Source organism: Phoenix dactylifera, chromosome 1 (assembly GCF_009389715.1).
Source record: "Phoenix dactylifera cultivar Barhee BC4 chromosome 1, palm_55x_up_171113_PBpolish2nd_filt_p, whole genome shotgun sequence".
Taxonomy (NCBI): Eukaryota; Viridiplantae; Streptophyta; class Magnoliopsida; order Arecales; family Arecaceae; genus Phoenix; species Phoenix dactylifera.
The window spans coordinates 9827061-9851650 of record NC_052392.1 but is presented as its reverse complement, the minus strand read 5'-3'; the positions used below and the strand labels follow the sequence as shown (position 1 = coordinate 9851650).

The 24590-nt window shown below is 38.2% G+C and overlaps 2 protein-coding genes across 5 annotated transcripts; one reads left to right on the top strand and one right to left on the bottom strand.

Annotated features, from left to right (window-relative positions):
* The first annotated feature begins 1696 nt into the window (after nucleotides 1-1696).
* Nucleotides 1697-9113, top strand: LOC103707427 (protein HEADING DATE REPRESSOR 1-like). 3 transcript variants are annotated; one of them, XM_008791907.4, is made up of 5 exons: nucleotides 1697-1874; nucleotides 1963-2084; nucleotides 6745-6882; nucleotides 8252-8598; nucleotides 8688-9113. In XM_008791907.4, exons 3-5 carry the CDS (start codon nucleotides 6822-6824, stop codon nucleotides 8895-8897), a joined length of 618 nt encoding a protein of 205 aa, XP_008790129.1. In that variant the 5' UTR covers nucleotides 1697-1874; nucleotides 1963-2084; nucleotides 6745-6821; the 3' UTR covers nucleotides 8898-9113. The 3 variants fall into 3 exon arrangements, with proteins under 3 accessions (XP_008790129.1, XP_008790127.1, XP_008790128.1); XM_008791905.4 differs by having other exon boundaries at nucleotides 1697-2084; XM_008791906.4 differs by lacking the exons at nucleotides 1697-1874; nucleotides 1963-2084 and adding an exon at nucleotides 4397-6652.
* A 5-nt stretch (nucleotides 9114-9118) lies between these two features.
* LOC103707426 lies at nucleotides 9119-17654 on the bottom strand. Of its 2 annotated transcripts, none has more exons than XM_039125929.1 (6): nucleotides 17231-17654; nucleotides 16570-16857; nucleotides 14389-14562; nucleotides 14194-14300; nucleotides 10242-10573; nucleotides 9119-9841 (listed from the first exon to the last, which is right to left on the bottom strand). In XM_039125929.1, the coding sequence occupies exons 1-6, from the start codon at nucleotides 17399-17401 to the stop codon at nucleotides 9321-9323; spliced, it is 1593 nt and encodes a 530-aa protein (XP_038981857.1). In that variant the 5' UTR covers nucleotides 17402-17654; the 3' UTR covers nucleotides 9119-9320. The 2 variants fall into 2 exon arrangements, with proteins under 2 accessions (XP_038981857.1, XP_038981860.1); XM_039125932.1 differs by having other exon boundaries at nucleotides 16570-16821; nucleotides 17231-17651.
* Between the last annotated feature and the right edge of the window lie 6936 nt (nucleotides 17655-24590).

Here is a 24590-nt window from a genome sequence, read left to right as displayed (position 1 = left end):
CATCGACTCTTAAAATCTTGTCACAAATATGTTGAAAAATCGTATTAAAAGTGTCAAAACAATTAAATATCAAGCCTCTAAAATAACAGATGTTTTAGTTCAATTAGCATACTAGTGAAGATTCTAAAACAAAATATGAAACCACATGCTTAGCTATATATGAGATTGAGAATTTTGAATTCTTATTGGGCATGAATATTTGGTATGATATATTGTTTGGTGTTAACTCAGTTAGTAAGAACCTACAATCTGAAGACATGCATATTAATGTTGCTATAAATTAATTAAAAGGTCTTCTTTCTTATTTGAAAAGTTATAAAAAATAGATTCATGTCTGCTTCGATTTTATCTAAAGAAATTGCAAAGGAAATAAAAATAGAGCCTACATTTCGTAAAAACGTGTGATCCGTAGAAGAAAATAATTTAATGAAAATAGTGATGATAAGACAACAAGATCAGCTAAAAAATCTTTTAGAATTGATTACTTTTTATATATAGTAGATCAAGCTATTTTTTCAATTCAAAATAGGTTTGAACAATTCACCATATATGAAGATGTTTTTGGTTTTTTTTTTTTAATTTTAGGAAGTTAAAATCTTTGAATGAAGAGGATTTGAAAAAGTGTTGTTTTAATCTTGAAAACTTTTTAAAATATGGTGAATATTCTTAAATTGATGGCCTTGATCTATTTTCAGATTTAAAAGTTTTAAAAGAAGTTTTACAAATAGAAATTAGTACCCTATTAATTCTTTAAGTTTTATAAAAAAAAGATAGATTGTTTTCCAAATGCATGCATTGCTTACAGGATTTTGTTAACAATACCTGTAATAGTTGTTTCTGCCGAATTAAAATAGTATTTTAATTAATCTTGAGTACAAAAGTTTGATTAGTAATTTTACATCTCAAAAAACTAGGCGAATTATTTTTAAATATTTTTTTTAAAAGTATTTTGCACTTATTAAAATTTTTAAAAATATTTCGCACTTATTAAAAAAATTTTATCATTTTTTTTTAAAAAAATGGCTCTCTTAGTAAGTTTGCCTTAGGCCCTCAAATGCATTGAGCCGCCTCTGTTTATTTTACATTTTGACCACCTGTATCTATATGCATGTTTGCTCAACGTTAAGGTTGCTTTCATACAGATAAAGGCTTCCATATAAATTTATAAATATTGCATGCTTGGCATGTTACGTATGCAAATATTCCATACGTTACCATCATGCATCATGCATTTCTTGGAATCAGTATGCTAAGCTTGTTTCTAACTTCCCCCTCCTACAAGCTAGTTTCTTATCTGTTAAAATCGTTAAATAAAACATTCCTTCTCAAGTTTCCATTTCAAACCATTTTGGAACTCTATGCGCATAACTTCTGATTGGTGCATTCTCTTGGATTTGATCCAATCCAATCATCACCTGCCCTCATCTTCTATTTCTTTTTTTTTTTTAATACAAGGAGGAAGCCACCTGCTTCCACAGATGTATATCCTGCAGCAATGGATTAGTTTGAAAGTCCTACGTATTATCCGTATTGAGAAATAAAATAATACTCATGGAATCGTTAAATATTCTGTAAAATTAGTTTTGATGAAACTCAAATTCACCCGGTTAGAAATGATCAATTTTAGCCCAAAATTCTGGACCTAGCTAGTTATATATTAACATAGGAGGACTCAACTGAAAGATGGAATTATAACTGAGGCCGAAGATGGAGCACGGGTTCAAGAAATGGCCGAAGATGGAGATAGCCAAGCGCGGCGGCAACGGCCATTACTCGCTCCGCCGTTGCCGACCTCATCCATATCGCCGTCGCGCGATCGCTTCTCCGGCGTCTTCCTAGGCTTCTCCTGCATCGAGTTCATCTCCTTTGCCATGGCATTCACCCTTCCATCCCTAACCCTCGCTTTTTTTTAATCTTTCTCTCTGCGTTTCTTGATCGATTCTGATCTCTTTTCTAAACTAGCCTTGCTGCTTTCGAAGCCGAGAAGACTCTAAAGGCGACGAAGCACGACATTCTGAATGACGAATCCCCTCTCTCAAGAAACACTCGCAACACTCGCATTGATAAAAAGATCTTGTTATCAAGTTGAGCATCTCTCTTCCCTTTCTACGTTTATTTTCCCCCCTCTCTCATCTTTAATAGTTTATTCTGTGAAAGTTTTTTTCGTTTCCCCTCATCTTTAACCAAAAATTTGGTTCTCTGTTGATATTATGCTGCTTGGCGAACGAACCGATCAAAACCCTAAAACGTGTTCTTCTTGTTACGTCGGATTACTTTTTCAGTTTGCTATACTCTTTCTTTCTTTCTTGTTTTTAATAATCTTCGATGTAGTCTTGATTTCAATATCTCAGGTAATTGTTATATGATTTGGATTTAGGCCCTGTTTGGGGGAGCTTTTGGAGGGCCAAAAAGCACTTTCTGGCCCTCCAAAAGTACTTTTAGGTAAAAAAGGGTGTTTGGTAAAATTTTGGAAAAGCTTTTGCGGAAAGCTGAAAACAGCTTTTTGGCAGAAGCTCCATTTTGGAGCTTTCCGAAAACGCTGTTTTCAGCTTTGTCGGGAAGCTATATTTTTGACCAAAATACCCCCATTTAAAAGTTCATTTTTCCTCCCAAAAATCCCCATCCCACCGTCTCTTCCTCTCTCACCATCCTCCCTCTCTCTCTCTCTCTCTCCCCCTCTCTATCTCCTTCTTCTCCTCAATGCCCCCCCTCCCTCACGGTCACCGAGGCCCGCTGTCCCGGCCCCTCCCTCGCGGTCGCCGAGGCCCGCTGTCCCGGCCCCCTCCCGAGCACCCCCTCCCCCGCGGCCCGCCGTCCTGGCACCCTCCCGAGCCCCCCTCCCTCGCGGTCGCCGAGGCCCGCCGTCCCGGCCCCCTCCCGAGCACCCCCTCCCCCCGCGGCCCGCCGTCCTGGCACCCTCCCGAGCCCCCCTCCCTCGCGGTCGCCGAGGCCCGCCGTCCCGGCCCCCTCCCGAGCCCCCCCCCCCCCCCCCCCCGCGGCCCGCCGTCCCGGCCCCCTCCCGAGCCCCCCTCCCCCGCGGTCGTCGCGGCCCGCCGTCCCGGCCCCCTCCCGAGCCCCCCTCCCCCTGCGGCCTGCCGTCCCGGCCCCCTCCCGAGCCCCCCCTCCCCCGCAGTCGTCGCGGCCCGCCGTCCCGGCCCCCTCCCGAGCCCCCCCTCCCCCCGCGGTCGCCGGGGCCCGCCGTCCCGGCCCCCTCCCGGGCCTCCTCCCGCAGCCGCCGCGGCCCGGCCCCCTTCCGGCGCCACCGGCCTTGCGGGAGAAGAAAGGAGAAGAAGGAAAGAGAGGAAGGAAGGAGAAGAACAGAAGAAAAAAGAAAAGGAAAGAAAAAGAAGAAAAAGGAAAGAAAAAAAAAAGGGAAGAAAAAAAAGGAAAGAAAAAGAAAATAAAGAAAATAAATAAATAAATAAATATGTATATAAATGAACAAATAAATAAATAAATAAATAAAAATATTAAATTATACCTTTATTATTTTAAATAATTTAATATTATGTTATTTTAAATAATTTTATACCTTTATTAATGTATTATACTATAAATATTATATTACATAACATTACATCATAACACATTAATATGTTATTTTAAATAATTTAATATTATGTTATATTATGAAAAATTAATTTATACTAATAATTATAATATTTTATATCTTTATTATTGTATTATACTATAAATATAATATCATAATACGTTATATCATAATACATTAATATGTTTTTTTAAATAATTTAATATTATGTTATATTATGAAAAATTAATTTTTACTAATAATTATAATATTTTATACCTTTATTATTGTATTATACTATAAATATTATATTATATTACATTACATCATAATACATTAAATGTTATTTCAAATAATTTAATATTATGTTATATTATGAGAAATTAATTTATACTAATAATTATAATATTTTATACCTTTATTATTGTATTATACTATAAATATAATATATATTACATTATATCATAATATATTAATATGTTATGTTAAATAATTTAATATTATGTTATATTATCAAAAATTAATTTACTCTAATAATTATATTACTATTATGCTATATTATAATAATATTATTTATATTACAATAATATTATACTATATCGTATATTTATGTATTAATATATGTTATGTTTTATTATGTTATGTTGTATAATACTATGCAATGTCCTTTATGGTAATTTTATCATACAAAAGTACTTTCTCAGTTTGTTTACCAAATATATGTTAAAGTGCCACAGCACTTTACAAATGTAATTACCAAACAGCAAACAGCTTTTTATAACAGCTCTACTTCAGACAGCTCTACTTCCAACAGCTCTACTTCCAACCGCTCTACTGCCCACAGCTCCCCCAAACAGGGCCTTAGTGTTCTATCTCGCTGCTTTAATGTTGTGAATATCAAGTTAATTGTTATATCTGAGGTAATTGTTATATGATTTGGGTTACCGATCAAATTAGATAGTCGGGTAGTACAGGACGTGTCCTAGGAGTTGCAGAAGACATTAATTACTTGATTTTTCTGCAACATCAGAACTTTTGCTCGAGCCCTCAATCTTCAGAACTTTTGCACAATCAGAGTTTCTAGAGGATTCTAGATTTATGTCTAGAATGGGCAATTCCAAAAATTTGAGGTTTTGGAAGACTACCATGCATACGTATACCAACAGTCAGTTTCTTGGGTTGTTTCGATATCTTCTTTTGTATTGATTAAGGGCGTCTTTTGATGAGCATCTTAGGATTCTTGGTGTGCGCCATTTTTTTTTTTTATCTTTTTTTTTATAATGGCAGATCATACACATCGGCCCCTAAAGTCAAAAAGAATAAGAGAGTACAAAAGAGATGGAACTGAGACCTAGTTGTCACAAATAAAACTTCCACTACAAAGAATGCTACCTAGTGGGTAGGCTATTGCTTCTCGACATTTGTAGACTACGGCAGGAGTGTGGCACCCTTCAGGCCACACACACCTACCAGAAAGCGAATGGTGCAGTGGATTAAGTTGCCTCTTCTGGGGCTCACCACTCCAGAGGTTTCGTTAGGCTGGAGCATGCCAGAGTGCCGGATTCTTTATCTGCTTTGTTGTTTTCTGATTTTATTGGCCACATCCACATCCGTAGGGTATGAACTGCCGTTGTACTAAAAAAAGAAAATGCCACCTAGTCCGCTGCACTGTTTGTCTCTCTAAAAGTATAAGTAACTTGATGGGAGACACACTTACTCAAGAGGGCGAATGTTGTGAATCATGCGAACATGTACCATTATATTTGCTAAACTAGCGTGGGGATATACATATATATTAATGATTTGTGTCGATTTACTTTTGGCTAATATCCTACAAGACACTGATATGGAGTCCATTTTTAGTATTGTTGCCGCTAAAACTGCTTGTAAGTTGTAAAAGTGGGAAAGGTTCACCGTATGGTATATCGATACAGTATAAGTCGAAGAGGGGGGTTGAAGTTAATCCAGATTTTCAGTTTAATCTTATCTCTTGGGATTAATTTTATTTAGTGGATTAGGTCTATCATTGTTTTTTATCTTTATCTAGTTGATGAAGTCTATCTAGATCTCTTTTAGATGTCTATCTTTTAGTTGTTCGTATCATTTGTAAAGTCATTACTATAAATACTAATGGTTTTCATTTGTACCAGTGTGGCCAAAGTTAACCGAAGTTTTTTTTCTAGTTCCTCCTCCATGTGTTTGTGAGTTCACCCCATCAAGAGAGAGGAGGGAGAGGAGGTTTGCCAATTTTAGCTTGAAGTTGGCAAATTAATGTTAAAAAAAAAAAAAAATTCTCTCTCTCTCAACCTCTTCTTCCTTCTCGTCTTTCTTGCCTAATTTTTCGATCCAATGGAACAAAATTGTGCTGGTTCATCCTCGATACGTTCGGGATGTCTGAACGACTGCAGATCTACCATCAAACTCTGGTATTGATTGCTAGCTTCAAAGCCTAGAAGTTAATCTTATTCTTGGTTTACATCTGCAATTTTATAGAATTGCCAAGTTGTCAGCTTCCACAAATAATATGTCACATAATTTAATAATAGTCCCATAAAATTTAAAATAATCCTTTCTCATAAAAGTTTTGCGTTTTCTGTATTTTTTAATAATTAAGCAAACCGTTTTCTGTAATTTTTTCTTTGCTTTTTCCTCCCCATTTTTTTTGTCTTGAAAAAACACCCCTGTCAAATTCCTGGCAAAGCTATGGCCGCGGTTGGATTTTTTTTTTTTAACAATTTTTCCTTTGCGTGTATGGTCTTAAAGTTCTCGGTGAGTACCTACAGAAACAGCGACCATGATCATTTACTGTAAGAGTAAGCACCATATTTACTGTTAGCGTAGTTCAGCCTTAGCCTCCCACCAACCTATTTATTACCTATGACTGTAATCGGTGTCGATGTCATCGTGAAAAAAAGCAAGTGATGATCTCAAAGCGTCATGAGGAAGATAAGTACAAGAGAAAAAGGAGAAAAGGAAAACAGAAAGAGCTCCTTTCTCTACCTCCCTCCTCCGCAGTCCGTTTCCATCTTCCAAAGGACACAGGGAGATAGAAAGAGAGAAATATAATTCTCAAAAAATTACAGAGATCTCTACACCAGAAGCCCTAGAAGCCTTGAACCTCAGGTGTGCCTACTTAGGCAGCCATTCCTTGTGTTCTTTCTCCCTTTATTTTTGTTTCTTTCATGTTTGGTTTATTGTTTGTTTTTCTTTTGAAGGAGAGGAGGAGAAAAGAGAGAGAGAGGAAGAAGGAATTGAATTAGAGGCAATACTGGATCGCACTCTTACTCTGAGGATGGAAGGCTTGTCGCCGGCCTCTCCCCCGCGAATCTTTTGGAATTCTCGTAAGAGATCAGGTATATATGCACCGTAAATCACTCCAATTGCAATTTCTGGTCCCCGTCATTAGAGCACCAAGCCATCCGATCATCTCAACACACAAATCATCGATAATTTAAGTTTAAATTATTAATTTTGCTAATTTTATTATTATTCTTCTTTTTTAAAATTTTTGGATGGGTGAGGGAATTATTCACATATAGTTGGGATCCAAGGCTTGGACGCTATTTGACCGGTAAATGCCGGTTTGAGGCTTCCGTGCAAGTTATTTTCCGTCATCACGCCATTTTTCTTTCTTGCTTAGCCGGCACGGCTCGGTTTTTTTTTGTTTTTCCTTTTCTTTTGCTTGTCGGTTCCAAGCCATACCCACCTGGTGGTATTTAGCTGGGTTCCATTCTGCCCTCTTTTTTTAAAATAAATTTTATTTTCTAGATGGTTGCCAGAGATCTTTGAATTTATGCATGAAGATTTGCTTCTTAATAAGAAATTTCCATATTACTTTAACAAATATCCAGCCGTCGGTTTTAGATTGCAATTCTTTTTTTTTTTTTGTAACTAACGCAATTCAGCCTTTTGGTAGAAAAGGTTTATGTCTATGTACAAAGGATAATTTAGCCAGGAGAAAAACACAGGGCCATTGGATGATCATGGGAGGAAGTATGTTCTTAGCTTTTATTGCATTAAAGACCATGGTAATTAGAGTGGATATGAGATGGTGCAAAATGTTTGAGGTGGAGGTGTTCGAGGAAAACCTTGTAGCCGAAGTTTGTGAAGGGAGTTGGTCATGTGCCATTAAATATTTATACTAATAAGTAAAGCCTCGGCATCGCCGGCTGTTGATTTGGAGAGCTGTTAATTATTCCCCACATTCATTCCTCCCCCGTCGCTTGAGACGCAGCCCACCTTATAGTGGTTGAATATGAAAAATAGAAACTAAGGTGCTCACTTCTATTATTTTCTTTTTATAAAATATAGATATTTTTTATTTTTATTTTATTTTTAAATTTTTTAAAAAATATAAATATGTTTGGAGAAATTAATTATTGTTTAAAAATATAAATATGATGTTAGTGGTTAAGGCTATGATAATGGTGGTAAACATGGTAGAGATGGTAGAAAACCCTGATAATGATAATGATGGCGGTGGTGTGACTAAATAGCAATGATAGCGATGGTATAACATATGAATCTTTGTTCTCAAAAACAAATAATAAAATAATTTTTCATCAATTTTTTTTTTATTTTTTTTAATCATGGTCTCTGTGCTTCTACTTCTAAGAAATGAAACAGGTGTCAAACCGGCTCTAGAATTCTTCTCTTGCTTGTAGTTTAAAGTAGTTAGTTCGCTGTCTCTGTAATGAAATGATGGCCAACCCTATTTTTCAGCCGGAGGGCGGAGCTTGGAAAATGTACTGAAGGAAGAGAGCCTCAAAACACCCATCAATCAATCTAAGGAATCGAGGAAGATGGACGCCGCACCAGATGACCAGCCCAAGGAAGAAACAGCAGAAGCCACCTTATCCGAACGCCGTAGAGCTCTCTTTGAACCATTAGAGCCCACCATGGGTGGCTCCAATGGCTGCCGCACCACGGCTGAAGTCCTACTCCCCCCACCTGACTTCGACTCCGCATCATACCCCAAGGGATGGTTAGTCGGAAAGAAGCGGAAGCTTGTGAATGTTGATGTTGTGGAGAGCATGCGGAGGATCGCCATTCAAGAGATGAACAGAAAGGTTTGTGGCTTCCTGGGTCTCTGGACATAAACTGAGGCAGTTCTCCCATCCCACTTGTTGATGATTGATTGTCTGAATTGGCAAAACAGGACAGGGAGATTGATGGGCTTAACGAGCAGCTGGATGAGGACGCACGATGCCTCGAGCACCTCCAAGTTCAGCTCCTGCAGGAACGGAGCAAACGGGCAGAGGTAGAGAGGGAGAATGCCATGCTTCAGGACCAGATCTCCATGCTCATGAACATGCTCGAAGAAGAGACCCAAGCTGCGGTAGAGCAAGCAGCTCCAACGAATCCTTAGCGCCTGCATGCCCCCTTCTGTCTGTTTGAAATGCTTCCTGTTATATTCTGATGAGATGCGTATCTATAAATTCCCATCACTTGGAGATGGATGGATATCTCCTCTCACATATGCAGTGATTACATCCCTTCATTCTCTAATTCTTTTGGATAGTGCCTATGTAACTATTAAATACATATCTCAATTCTTGTAAATCCAACCATCCAGTTCTCTTCTCATGGTGAAAATGTTTGTCACAAAACCTTTATTCAACAGAGAGAAACAAAGCATCATTTCATAAATTCAATAATCAGGGAGCCAATAAGCTATTTAATTATTTATTTAAAACATGAGACTTCCAAAGCATCTAAAAAAGCCTTCAATAATGACACTATTGTTCTAGGCTAATTTTTACAGTAAACTCCCTACATGGATCGGGGAAAATCATCTACCTTCATCCTCGAAATCTTCATAGATATTGGATAGAAACTGCGGCAGCGATGCTATGCGGGGAAGATTAATCAAAAGCTCTCCATACGATTCATTTCTAGAGACAGATGGTTGTGCACCATCAACAACTTCAGTCGCTGTCACTGAATCAGATTCATCACCCACTATCCTGCGGCCACCATTATTATTTACCTGGAGGCTTTGAGGTGTTATCAAAGAGAGAAGGGAATTGACTCTTGGCAAGAGAGATTGTTCATCCAAGACAGAGGAGCCCTGAGAGTCATCGAGAAGTTGCTGGGATATATTCTCCAATATTTCTTTGGTTGGTAGAGCGTCGCTGGATGAGGATGGATTGCCTGAAGCCATCTGAGTGCACTTTTCCATGCAGTTCACCAGATGACTTGAGGACATGGTCTCTTTGGGGCCACGCGCACTCAACTGATCCTGCCTGTTAAGCTCCTTCAACTCTTCTGCCTCACTGCTATTATGCTCTTCCAATGCCTGAGATTCTATTCCTGAATCAACAACCAAAATTTTCAGAAAATAATAAATTAATAAATAATATTGCTATTCCTGAATCAACAACCAATATTTTCAAAAAATAATAAATAAATAAATAATATTAAAAATACAGCATCACAAGCAAAATTGAACATAGCATATATATCAGTCACTATAATAAATCCCGACAAACTAACATCACCACTCATAGAAGAATTAAGCTTGAATTATTATGAAGCATGTACTCTAAGCGACTAAGATCTGATGAGTCAATTGTCACAAGTCGTTGAAGATGAACAAATAATAAAAAGGAAATGCATCCAGAGTTTTTTTTTGGAAGGACTTAAGAAGGCAGCTGTTCAGATAATTTGTACTACTTCATCACCATATATGCCAAGAGCTGTATGGTCTTACCTGTGCTTGGTGAAGCAATTTCCTGTGAGACACGATCTGGTGCTCTCCCAACAGAATCCTGTTCTGCGCTCTTCATGGATGTCGATGAAGTAGTGTGAGGTGAACCAGAATCACAGAATCCTGAGAAAGTAAGTCCCTTACCATCCATATTGTCAAAACCATGACTTTTAGCTTCAACTTGATCATCAAAAACAGCGCATCGAAGTTCAAAATATGGAGATTCCAATATAATATCTGGTTGTTGACTCAGTAAATTTAAACGTGGATCACATTGGAGAAGCTTTTCAACATTCTTACTTAACAAGCTCTGGGGGCACTTCAGAAAATGCCTCCTGCAGGCAAAGAAGTTGATAAGCATTAGACAACCTCAGGCTATTCACCTCTTGTGAGGTACACTTTGTCATTAGAAGAGAGAACAAATGCAGCAGCAGTAAAGAACTGGAGTTGTCTGAGTTGGGCATAAGTTATGGCACAACATATTATCTTTTTGCATTATCCAACTATAAGAGCCAAGACCATATCACATTTTTGGGGTAAAAATTATTCATTTTTTCACTTGAGTTAGCACCAAGCAAACTTCTAGATGTTTCTGAAGGTGGTAAAGGTATAATTGAAGACCTGATGACATTGAAATGGCTAAAAAAAAGGAAAGAAAAAAAAGACGGTGGCCACAAAACATAAAGGGCTCCAGATATCAATTTGATATGATAATCTACTGAATAATCACAAACTTGAGCAACAAACAAGTTGGTTTGTATTAACTCATGTATTTATAAAAGGAAAAGATAAACATGAAACAAATTTCTACTTAACAAATAACAAACTATTGCATATTTCAGTGGTTGTTCACAATTCTATCATTTTGCATTAGTGCTGCTCTGAACAATCAAGACCAAGACAACATACGAACGCAATACTACTTTCTTCCCTGACAAATTAATTATACATATTATGCGAAGCAAGACATATCCCCAATATCCAAACAAAGCAACAGATATACTAGCAAGCTACATCTCAATATAGTATGCTAACAATGATAGAGAAAAACATAAGCAGAAAACATAACTAAAGCTTATTCTTAATGAAGCTTTGTGATCCCTCAACAGGCTCAGGTATCCTAAGTGTTGGCACATCGAGATAAAATATTCGAATACCTGCGGCACATCTGCAGCACTAAAGCATCAAGAGAGATTCCCTTGTACCACAGGTAAATTCATATATGATTAATCATCAACTAAAAAAAATTTATCAGTAGTCATCATCTTCATCTCCTCTAGAAACAACCTTAGACTGCTAATCAATACTCATTCCTCAATATAATTATCATCATAAAAAATATGCAGGATATCTCAACCTGGCAACACACACAAGTCAACCATAGTCTACTTCAATTTTCTAGGCACCAAGCTAGCAGGCTATGGACATAGGTGGTCTATTTAAAGATAAAAATGGTCATGAAGCAGGTTTGCATTTTGGAGAACTTTTCTGTATGGGTCATTTGTTGTGGTACAGAAAAAGAATATTAATAGTATCATAAATCCAGAGTAAAGGGGAAAAATTACATATAAAAAAAATCATGAAATGACCCTTCAACTTAGAAATAACACCTAATACTTCACAGCGAATATTACATAATGATAAAATATACAAGAAGTGTCTATGGTTGTATCAAATCAGTTTTCAAAATATCGTTCAATGTCAAGCTTATAACACCACGGTACTAAGCAGAAGCGTGGCACCAAATACTCTGATCATTTCTGTGATCTCAGATGTACTGCATACTTAGAAAAGAGAATCAGCCAACCAGAGACATAATTAATAGAGTGCCTTGTGAGTTAGCGCCTTGCCTTTTAAGGTCTATGCGAAGAGGTTATTAGATAGCAGTAGAATCACAAGAATAAAATTTTCAAGAATATAAAGTAACATAATAGAGATGAGCATTCTGATATGAAAGTATGGTTCAAAGGTCAAACTTGATCACTTATACGAAAGCATTTGGTTGCACCATACAACAATGAAGTGGTAAAAAGAAAAAAAAAGATGATAGAAGCATGTACAATGAAAATCTCAGAAGGTGTCAAAAAGGAGAGCAGATGAAATTGAATGCTAAAGTGAGGATAGACTTGAGATAGCCTAAAGGAACATGCCAAGAAAATCAAAAGCATGCCTTGACTTAAAGCCACCTCAAAATAGATGGGATAAGGATTGTTGGTTATTTTACACATCAACAAGTCCAAAAGTCAGAAAGTACACCATCAAGCTCATTTCAACTGTTTCTACAGATAAGAATTCTTGGAAGTTCACTAATAACTTAAATAGCATAATCTTAAGGTAAATTTGTGGCCCTATTATGGTAGGCCACTCTGTTCCCCATTGCTATCTTACCCAAGAAGTAGACACCAATGTGCAGAGGATTGATGGATAACAATTCATCAAACTTGATACAATATTAATCACCAACTCAACACCAAGTCATTGCAATCAATCAAAAGGGGCTACATTGTAATTCATTTTATGAAGTCAATCCAGTGGATGGGAAAAGAGACAACACTTAAGGTTGTGGTTAAGGTAAGATTTTTTTTTTTCTTGAAATTTTTGCATCAATCAATGATATATATTTTTTGTTGATATCATATTGTACGCGTGACTTTGCATGTCGATGTGAGAGTATATGTGCCCTATGGTGTTTGTTTGCATAGCTGAGATATAGTCTCATAAATAGGATTAAGCTGAAATCTTTTCAAATAATATGATCGCTGCTAATGAATTCAGAGTTCACACCACTGATTATGATCAACAGCATTCATGAATTCAAAGACTTCAAAACCAAGTTCTAGAAGGTTCTTTACCTACGCATCAAAGGTCATTAAAGAACAGTTCTGATAGCAAATTACCATAGATTACTTATGGTGTCGAAAGTATCAAAACAACCAAATATCGGTTGTTATATGTTTCAAGATATACAAGTTTATCAATCACATCAATTCTCAATTTAAACAACCACCATCCATTTAGAACCCCAGCTTTTGTTGCCAACAGTAACACGTTCACTTGACAGATATAGGTAAGAAAATTTAAAATATTTATTTCTAGTGTATAGACATTTTAAATGTGCCACTCAGACACTGCTGCATTGAGGTCAACCAACATTTACTTGCTCTAGGTTCGACCTACTAATATTCCTCAACTGAGCCTCTTTAGGTGTATAAAAGCTACACTCAACACCACAAAACTTGTTTTTAAACATAAAAGAATACAGAATGAATTCCAAGATCCTATCCAAGTATGTAGGTGTTTAGATATACTCTTCAGAGTCTTTCTATCTAGACAAGGGATCTTGATAATTCATCACCAACATGCCCTTTATCCAGGTGGGATATCTAGTCTTGTTTCTTCTGTTTGTAATAGGAAAAGGAAGAAAAAAACAACAATAATATTTTGGTAAATATTTTTTTGATAACATCTAAAATATTCAGATGTTCCCTTTTTATTCAGGAAAAACACATTTAGATGTGCATAGGCTCACTATAAGTGTATTGGTTGCATCAACCCTGGAAGCAAAATATAGTTTCTCAAAATTCAATTAAAACCTATTAGCATAAAATCTCATTGTTATTTGGCTTAAAGTTTGATAGGTAAGCTTTTGATACTTCCATATGCACTGAATAAAAAATTAAGTACCAATAAAACATTACATTTAGCTAGGTATATGGAAATAGCAATAACAATGATGACCATTGACCCTCACGTGCCCTCTAACACGAAAATCAATAAAGTTGAAACATATTCGGCAAGGATTACGATGCACTGGTACATAGCAATAAACAATAAACATCACAATAAAAAATTTAAATTTAAAATTTTCAATTATAAGACCAATCTTTGACTGTTCGCACAAATTAAATGATTGAAACTTGATAGCATTAACCAACTTAAGATGATCTAACTTCACCTGTGTACACTTGCCTGCCCACCAGTAAAATCTGTAGTTGCTTGCCACAAGGTATGCTTTCTAGGCTGAGGATCAGTCTCTTTATAAAAAAGAGGTGGTCTAGCTAACTGAACAAAAACAAGCAAAAATCTTTCTTAAGGGAACAGAGAAATTATGCCTATTAGAAACCATCTCTTGAAGCTTATATAACATTACCACTATATCCAAGGTTCCATCACCATTTTCAGGGTATCTTGCCTTCATATCACTAATATCTGACCACTGGATTTCAATCTTGCTCTTGAGACCGCCTTCAAGAACCTCCCAAACAAGTTTATGTTTTGCAAAGTAGATTTTCGCCACTAAATCACCTTCATATTTTGATTCCCGCTGTTCAAAGGTATACTTCAGTTAGTCACAAGAAAAATCTTTATGCACCTTGATGAAGTACTACTTGTAAAAAAACAAAGTACGTGAGATTTTCTACTAATATAAATTAGAAATGATTAAACACAATGTTTCATCTAGGCGATATCTTGACCATGTAGTGTTTTAATGGCAATTGTGGTACGAAGGCGTTCAAAGGACCACATAGTGCATAAGTGATATGCGAGCTATATATATGGGTGCGTATATGTTTATGATTTTCACACTATTTAGAATAGATAAAATATATTATATATGTCAAAAATAACTAATCAATGCTTATTACTTAGCCCTTGATACCTAATAATAGATATAACACAATTAATCACAATTAATAATACTAACACGATTAATATCCATATTAAGCCCACCTGAAACTAGCATTACATCAAGCCATCAAATTGGATTGACTACAGCCATGTGGGTCCACATAAGAGTTGGTAGTATATGTAGCCCCAAAATGCTAAGTGAGCCATATTTCAGTATCACAATGTTAAGCAGGCCGCATATGCGATTTTATGATGCTAAGTAGTCCATTTTTTTGCCCCATAATTGATATGACTACATGTGGCATCCCACATTCAACGATTTTAAAATATTGCAGCCAAGATATTTTTCTATCAATATCAAGAACCCACCAATATGACATCATTAATATATTGGTGCTTATAGTCTTGGCCAAGGTACGCCATCTTAATACCGGACCCCATACCGGTGTCATCCTGTTACTATGTTGGTACACCTGCTACGGGGCCGATTTGGCATACCGAGTGCAGTACACCCCCGTACCATATACCGGTACCGAATCGGTATGGTATGGTATGCTCCATATTATCCGGTTCAGTATGGTATGGCGTATCATGATCTTATCATGATCTTAGCAGATATAATTTGAGAAACCCTAAGTTGGCCAATATTTATTAATCTCCGTGTTAATTGACTCATAGGCTTCTAATTATGATAAAAGCCGATTGCTGATGAGATCTGGCCAACAAGATGACACATGCACAGGTAAAGCAGCTGGATATTGTGGCCAAGATCAGTGACGATCATCGAAGATAGTTTTTTGGCCATGTCTGGACCACGATCTAGATAATAGGAGCATGCTACCAATGGTGATAAAGCAGTTCAGCCATGCCCCATAAAAAGGAGGGCTTGGTGGAGAGGAGAGACAAGGAGGATGCATTGGTGAGGATGGCAGCAGTTAGTGGAAGGTGAATTATAGCCAAGCAGGATCAGGGGCTCAGTGGAGAGAAAGAGGTGCTCTTGGCAGTGATGATGCTGGAGATGGTCAATGTAGGAATCAAGAGAGGAAGAGATGGAATCAGCCATGGCTAGGAACAAGGGGGGGCTCTTGATGGAGGAGAGGGAAGATAAGAGATAAAGAAGGGCATTTTTTTTTAATGCTAAATATGGAAGAAATCTTGTTTTACTAAATTGGCCAATACTATCACATCATTTCAGTTGTTTATAGGCCAAGATATCCGGTAATCTTGTTTCTTAACAAATTTTTGAAGTCTTTGATCTTGATGGATACAACCAATATCTCAGTCATTCTTAGTATCAGGAACCTACCGAGATCTGCAAAGTATCGATATCTAGAAACCTTGAATTTGTAATCTTCCCTCTGCTCTAACTAATGACAATTCTGTCCCATCTAATCAATCGCAGACCTCTCACAGTAACAAAAAACTATAATTCAGAAAAAGCTAGGTTTACTAGAAGTTTTATTGCTATAATTTCTATTGTATTTTCAATACATTAAACTTTAAATGAATAGGTAGTGTCTGCATTGTGGTGGACATCGATCAGATAGCTCATCAATTAATTGAATCCATGGACATGAAAAGCTATTAAAGCAGCATAAGATTACATTGCAGAATAGTCCACTGGAAGTTCTACATAATCATATACGTCAAGAAAAAGGAATAAACAGTAATGATATCGCCACCAAAGATCAAATTCTCTTACCTCCCAAGTCCCAATTCTTAAAAGGATCGCTGGAAAGTTTGAAGCTTTTAGCTTGTCAGTAGTGCCAGAAACAGCATCAAACTTAAAATCTATCTTCTTCCCACTGTCAGCATTTTCACTTGCCAAGATGCACGACATAGTTCCTGAGTTCACTTGAGAAAGCCTCATCTGAATCAAATCCAATAGAGATGGGCTCTTCCTAAGACGAAGACCTAATGGGCTAGGTTCGTCAAGTATATTATAAGGCATACCCTGCAACAAAACCATATCGAACTCTGAATCCCGCCCCTAAAATACATAGATCAATTAAAAAAAAAACATGATAAAAAAAAGTAGCAATCTTCTAACCTCACGCCATAAAACTTAGCAAGAACCAAACTCATGATCTCAACATTTTTTCCCAGAAAAAAAAAAATTGTTCTTTTCTTCTTAGAGGTTTTTTTTATAAAGAAAACATCTTACTTCTTAAAGAAAGATAGAAGAATTCTTTTTCTTAGCTCAAAATTTACGCCAGCCGTTTCAAAAAGATGTTCTAAACAGAGGGAGAAAAAAGCAAATAATTCAGATAAGATGATTCAAGATCTCAATGTAACAATCTAATCATCTCTCGCAGGCAAATACTCAACTTATTTGAAACAAAACCGTGGAGAAAGGGTTCTACCTGCTGCTGCGGAAGAGAGGCGTTCCTTGATTTCTTGCTGAACGGACCGTGCTCCTCATCCAAGAAGTCCTCGATCTCCACTTTCATAGCCGCCGCTGCCGCTGCCACCCCCGCCGCCCTCGGAGGGTCGGAATCCAGCCGAAACTTGCCCGGATTCGGCAACTGCACCATCTAATGACCCAGAGAATCAAGCACCGGGAAACCCTAGAACCCGAAATCCTCCGATCAGCCTTTTGAAACCTTTTCTTCCTTCCAAATTTTCCTTCTTCCCTTCTTTCGGAAAAAAAAAGGGAAAGAAACAGCGCCAAATTCTACCTTTTATCCTGCTCTAATTACCTAAAGGATTCGAGCGAGGAGAGAGTGGGGCACGAGGAGGGAGAACCAAGATGAGGTCTCTTTTATAATGGAGGAAGACACCGCTCAATATATGAAACAATTACACACATAAATAGAAAGCATGCCGAGTTTGGTAAATGGTCGAGGTGGCTGTATCTCTGTATATGGCATTTCTATTTTTGTCAACTATAAATACAACGTTGATATAATCATGACCGTCTATGGAGATTGTCCACGTATCTATAAATTCACTTGTTCAATTATTGCCAAAATTATACATGTCATCCTCTGGTATACACGTCCCAGTAAAATATGACGTAAGGTAAACAAAGATCAAAAAATGAATTACAATTGCTCGTAAGCCTAGGTTCATATCTTATGACAGCTTACATCTACCCAGTCAATTAGATCATATGTACATTTGAAATTATGAGCAATCTCAGTTCGAAAAATCAATCAATTTTTCAGTGAGTTTTATGTCCCCTGGAAACTGGAAACTCTAGTTTCCATCTCGAACCTATCTACCATACGTGGAGACTTTGATATTTGAATTCAATTTTCATATAACCTTTTTCATATATTGCCAAAGATGAAGAATGGGATGTGGTGTTGTTCAAATTTGGCCCGAGGGTGACCACGCCGGAGGAGTCGAAGGAAACGCTGGAGTGTGGAGGAAGAGGATGAGAGCCACCTCCTGCGGTCGACAGTGTACCTGCACAAAACCTCGCCGGTGTTTCCGGTGAGGACCCTCCGACGATCAAATTAGAGTAGTGCTTAGTTGGACTAGCAAAAAGTATCTTCGGCATTACCTGTTGGGGCTCTTTATAGTCCCGGTAGGGACGCTTAGGTGGCAGAGGTATGGCCTGTTCCCATCATGAGTAGAAATGGCGCGCAGCCAAAGCTTGCTTGTGGCGTATGGTGTGGTTCGTCCCCGTGAGAAGTAAGGCGTTGACAGTCGTAGCAGGGTATGGCTGAAGTAGCCTGGTGTTGTCCTCGACTATCGTAGGCCAGCAAGCAAGGCATTGCGTGATGGCGTCGAAGTGTACGATCACGTAGGAGGGCGTGGGCACACATATGTGTACGGCCGTTGACAATGCCGAGCTCGTCGAGAGGTTGCATCATGCATTTGGCGAGGTCGGCTCGACGGATGCTGAGGCTAGCTTAGCATCTTGGATTCCGAGGTGTGCTTGGCGGAGCACCCCTGAGCTCAAGGGTCGGAGCGTATTATTAGAGAGGGTCATGGAGCCGTCGGTGAATAAAGAAGGCTCGGGGCGGGTCGGCAATCGTAGAAAGCATCCCGAGCTTGGTCGGGGCGAGTCGGCGGATGTGGATGGTGCCCCGAGCTTGGTCGGAACAAGTCGGCGACCGTAGAAGGCGCCCCGAGCTTGGTCAGGGCGAATCAGTGAATATCCCTGAGGTCGAAGGAGCTTTCGGCGAAATTCGAGGTCGAGCTGATTCTGGGCCGGACTGAGATTCCGTTTGGCTGGCGCGGGCGTCTATTGGGCTAAAATTGGATGGCCCTTTTGTTGTGGGCAGGACGATCTCTTTCGCCCCCCATCAGGATGTATATAGCCTGGATTTGTGAGGACCCATGCGGGTGTGTGTTTAGTTCTGCATTAGTTATTCGCTGAATAGGTCTTGGGTACTTATATAGGATCAAGAAACCCAAATAATACATTCCGGCTAGCCTTTTTGGGTAGGTCCTAAGTTGTTACAAATAGTATCAAAGAGAATATAACCATAATTTATATAAATTAGGAGACACTGCAGCACAGATTTATTAAGGCTGATCACGAGTCGATTGTGGTACTTATAATTAGATTTGAATGGATTTGAACCCTTAGCCGAACGAGTGCATCAGGGCTTAAATGGGGAGACTATGTGAGGATTCATGCGGATGTATATTTAGTCCCATACTAGTTATTCATTGGATAGATTTTGGGTATTTATACAGGATCAAAGAACCCAAATAATACCTTTTAGGTGAGGTCCTGAGTTGTTACAGAATTTGTATGCATATAGTTTCTATGTAGCTTTTTTGAATCTCAATTCAAGATGTTTGCTTGTTGCTTGTATAATTCATTAATGTGATGTTTTGGTTCCAATTGATGTAGTAGTAAAGGCATGGATTTATGCTATAATAGAATTCTTTGTTACTCATAACTAGCTTGGGGAAGGAGTGGAACAAAATGATCCCATTGCTTAATGGCACCTATCATTTGAATCTGCTAGAGTTTTTGCTGTACGGGCCAATTCTCGCATAGCTTCCATTTCTCGCAGACTGATCATAAGGCTAACCTTACTGATTGGTTAGCAAATTGAGGGTACGACAAGTTCAGAGACAGTACTTTGACAAAAACATAAATAAATGAATAAAAATAAAGAGAGGAGCTAGTTTTTTTTTTTGGTACAACGGTGGCTCACACTCGATATGTGTGAATACGGCCAACAAGGTCAGAAAATAAAGACTATGTAAGAGCATAGGCACTGACCCGTAGCTCGCCTAAATGAAACCTCCAGAATGGTGGGCAACATAGGAGGCAACCCAGTTTGCAGCACCGTTTACTTCTCTATATACATGCATGGCCTGATGGAAGACACACTCTTCCAGCAATCTGCAGGTGTCACAGAGCAGCGGAGAGAGGAGCTAATTTTGATTGATCGCCTGGGTTGTGTTTTCTAGACAGTGATGCAACTGTTTTCTTTCTCACCAAAAAAGAAAGGGTATGGGAATACCATCTTAGAACTAAGCAAGTCATAGTTGACCTAAACCTAATTTGCTTGTTACAATATTTTTTCTAAAATTGTTATCATAAATTTATTTTGGAGTCAAGATTTCAATGACCAGCTAACTTGTGTAATATACTTAGTCTTTCTTTTGCTGCAATCTATAAGAGGGAATTACAGTAGTTGAAATAGGTAAAAGCATTTATTAGGACTACAATTAAAGCAAAATATCTGCACTTATCAACTACACTTATTTGATATAACTCAAGTTAATGTTGGGTCCCGTGAAGGCTATCCAAGGAACAGAGGGAAGCATGGGGTTTTTTTGAGCAATCCTCTAGCCAAAGCTCGGCGGCTTGAGTTGAAGAGATCCAAAGGTAATCAAGGATTCTGTTATCTGCCCTTGTGAGGAGGATATTTAAGCAACAAATGAAGGCCAGATGGAGGATAGGAGGAGATCAGAGGTGAATGTAGTAAAACAGAGGAGGTCCTAAGCTCGAAGTCATGCAATGTGGATGGCAATATCGCTGGGAAACTCAAAAGGTGCCTGAAGTGGAGATAGCCTATCTTCAATATAATTGAAATCCAAGATCCTAATTGTTGAAGATGTGGTTTGATCAGGTGGTCAAGTTTCTCGTGCTCGGATTCAGACCTCCGATCCAATTTGTGCATACTAGTGTGAGCCTCATCTGGCATCTGGCTTTGCGGGGCTGGGATAAAAATAGGTGCGACCGCTAAGGACGAGCCGGCATCTAGGAGTGGCTGGTTAGAACTAGAGCTGATCATAGACCATGCCTCAAACCTAAATTCTCTTTCTTTTTAATCAGATTTCAGGCTGAGCCTATTTAAAATTTAACTTTTTCTATGCCCAAGCCTGGTCCATAATCAGCCCTAGTTAGAGCCTCGGCTTCCGGCTGCTGGATCAGTCTATTTCTTGAAGCTAGGGTTACCTGCCAAGAATAGGGTTAGATCACTATCGGATTCTGGAAGATGCGTAATTCAAAATCTGCAGGAGAGCAAGGCCTCTCATGTTTGAAAAATTTTGGCCAACTTGTAAGGGGTCAGGAAAGTAGTTTTTGGAGCATGGAATCGTCATGGCAACCATTTACCTTCTCTCATGATTATCAAATTATTGCAAGCTACTGAATGTGCACTCATCAATTAGAGCAAAAGAATTGTGGGCAATCCTTTCAAGGAGGCAGACAAATTAGAGAAAGAAGTCAAAATCCTTGAGGAGGAAGACATCACATGTCTAGGGTTAGGTCAGGTGAAATATTCTATTTTATGAAGGAAAATCAGAGACCATAACAAAGTTTTGAGGTAGCAAGAAATCTTTTAGTGGTAGAAATCATGCATAAAATGGCTTAGAGGAAGGAGATTCCAATACCAATAATTTTTCACAAGACTACTGCCCTGTGCAGAAGGGCTCACTAAGATTTGGAGACACAATGCTTGATGGTTCTGTTTCTGAGAATAAGGAGATGAGGAATCTCTTCTACCAACATTTTCACAGTAAATGGAATCCGATTCCCTCTGATCATGAAGCAAAGCTTCCTTCATTTTCAAATTAGGTGTTGGCATAGAGAAGGAGATAGAGGATATAGTGATGAGCCTAGCTTCAAACAAAGAGCCTGGTCCAGATGGATTTCAACTTTTTTATTTTTTTTATAAGTTCTATTAGACTTTGATTCCCTCCATTCTCTGGTAAGCTGTTTTGCTGATAGAACTTTGCCCAGTTTCAACCTGTTGTATCCTAGGGCGGATGACTACTATGGAATTCCAGGAATAAAGAATATTCTAGGATACTCCATCCATTCCACAGCATATTACGAACTTGGCCTTTCGATTTGCAGCTGAATTTTATGAGGCGTCGCCCCTTGTACTATCAACTAGTCCATGGCTCTAGGATGCTTGTAGCTCAGTAGCTCCACATATTCTCCATTTGTGGTTTTATGAGGATCCGTGCAGGCGTATATTTAGTCTCACATCGGTTATTCGCTAAGGAGATCTTGGGTACTTATACAAGACTAAGGAATGTAAAACTTATCTTTCGGCTAGCCTTTTTGAGTGTGGTCTTGGGTTGTGACAAATAGTATTAGAGCAAACTCAGTCTATAGCTTATGTGGACTAGGAGACGCTGCAGCACGAGTTCATAATGGCTGAACACAGATCATGGTGCTTTTGATTAAATTTGAATTCTGGTCCTGACAAGAACGTCGGGACTTGAATGGAGGAGTATGTGAGGTTTTAGTCCCACATCGGTTATTTGCCGAGGTGATTTTGGATACTTATAAAGAACTAAAGAACTCAAAAGTAAATTCTGATGTCTCCATTTAGAACACCCAGCTGGGTGCTGGTTCCAGACCCTTTCCTGTGGCTTTGGTTCCTCTATGGACACTGCAAGCTGCATGAGAGGGTCTCATGGTAGCCAATTTACATTCTGAAGTGCACCAAAATTATACTCGGAAGAGACTTGATCATAGTCATTAATTGGTACAGAATCCTTCCTTTATAAGGCATTCGCATCCCTTTCTCAGAGAGATCAATCATGCAGTCTCACAACCTTAGTTCTTTAGTGCCTGTCATACCTTCAGAGAGAGATGTGAATGCCAATCATTGCAGGGGATCTATCTTCCATCCAAATTTTACTCGACTACTTCAGAGTGATTCTATGCGACGCTACTGTCTTATATCTTCTTAGTTATCTGCCAAATCCACTTAGATTTCCTCCTGTTTTGCTTGGGCTCTGTCCCCTGCTTGTACTGAGAGAGAGAGAGAGAGAGTAATTTCATTTTTAGAGAAAGGGAGGTGGACACATCCCCATATTGTAACTTATGCAGCATTCAATACTCGAACTTGGAACCTTCCCTCTTCGGTGAAGAGATGTCATCAAGCATCAATAAGACAATCTCAGTTAGTTGCTACGTTTAATTTAGTACAAAATTTATTCTGATTCTCAATCTGACAATGGCATAAATCATACTACAATATTTCAGAAGAGAGTCTAGAAGAACAAAGATGAGAAGATTCGCCACTTCCATGCATTACATAAAACATCTAAATTGAGCTTTTCTTTTCATAAAACACTTGGAGTTCTCCTGGCAAGCCAGCCGGTAGTGCTAATGCTGATCGGAGCCATGACATGGTATGCTGGAAAGAAAGGAATGCTAGGGTGTTTTTAAACAAACAAAGTCCTTTGTCTGCAATAGCTTCTGAAGGTCTGCAAGTCATTGGGCGAGCATGGGAAACTCTGGCACAAGGTCAGGAAGTTGACCGAGGTCCTTAACTTTGCTGTTTCAATGCTGGCTTTCAATGAGGGGGTGCATCATCATAGAGTGGCTCTTGAGGACTGCATCATCTGTGGAATCCTTGGCCGGAGAAGATTTAACAAGTGGCCTGCATCATTCTGCATCAAGAAGATATACCATCGCCCAAGTTCGGCTCCCTGAAGCACTACTTTGACTGATCATCATTTCAATCTGAAGGGGATGGCAAGGGAAGGGTATTGCATTGGAGATGGAGATCGCCACTGTGTCACTGTCCTGTTCCACATATCCACTACTGTTCCTAGCTTGTTTCAAAGTCTTTCTTCTCTTTACCGTTTGGATTCTCTAGACTCTGATTTCCTTGTACATATTTCTTAATTTCTAATAGCTGCTCATCTCAGCCTCCTTTACCCTTTAAAAAAAAAAATACATTTGTTAATGACTTAAGTGAAGTGGGCAGCTAGCAGCTAGCTTAATGCCCTATTTGGGGGAGCTATTGGTAGTAGAGCTTTTGAAAGTAGAGCTGTTGGAACTTGGAAGTAGAGCTATCTGAAGCAGAGCGTTTATAAAAAGCTGTTTGCTGTTTGGTAACTATATTTTTAAAGTGCTGTGACACTTTAATATGTGTTTGGTAAACAAATAGAGAAAATACTTTTGTATGACAAAATGACCATAAAGGACATTACTAGTATTATACAACAGAGCATAATAAAATATAATATGTATTAATACATAAATATATGATATAGTATAATATTGATGTAATGTAATATAATATTATTATAATATAGTACTATAACATTATGTATTATAGAATAATAATTTAATATAATATTAAATCATTTAACATAACATATCAATGTATTATGATATAATATAATATTATATTATATTTATAGTATAATACAATAATAAATATATAAAATATTATAATTATTAGTGTAAATTAATTTTTTATCCTTCTAATGACCATTTATCTCTCTAACAAATTTTCTAGCTAGGTGATAAAATTGGTTAAATAATTACTAATA

Excerpts from the sequence above, each read along its gene's own strand:
- LOC103707427 (XM_008791907.4), top strand. The coding sequence starts at position 6,822 with ATGGAAGGCTTGTCGCCGGCCTCTCCCCCGCGAATCTTTTGGAATTCT. Across the intron at positions 6,883-8,251 it reads GAATTCTCGTAAGAGATCAG|CCGGAGGGCGGAGCTTGGAA; the intron begins GTATATATGCAC and ends CCTATTTTTCAG. Across the intron at positions 8,599-8,687 it reads TTCAAGAGATGAACAGAAAG|GACAGGGAGATTGATGGGCT; the intron begins GTTTGTGGCTTC and ends TTGGCAAAACAG.
- LOC103707426 (XM_039125929.1), bottom strand. The coding sequence starts at position 17,401 with ATGGTGCAGTTGCCGAATCCGGGCAAGTTTCGGCTGGATTCCGACCCT. Across the intron at positions 16,858-17,230 it reads CCTCTCTTCCGCAGCAGCAG|GGGCGGGATTCAGAGTTCGA; the intron begins GTAGAACCCTTT and ends TATGTATTTTAG. Across the intron at positions 14,301-14,388 it reads ATGGAACCTTGGATATAGTG|TTAGCTAGACCACCTCTTTT; the intron begins GTAATGTTATAT and ends GTTTTTGTTCAG.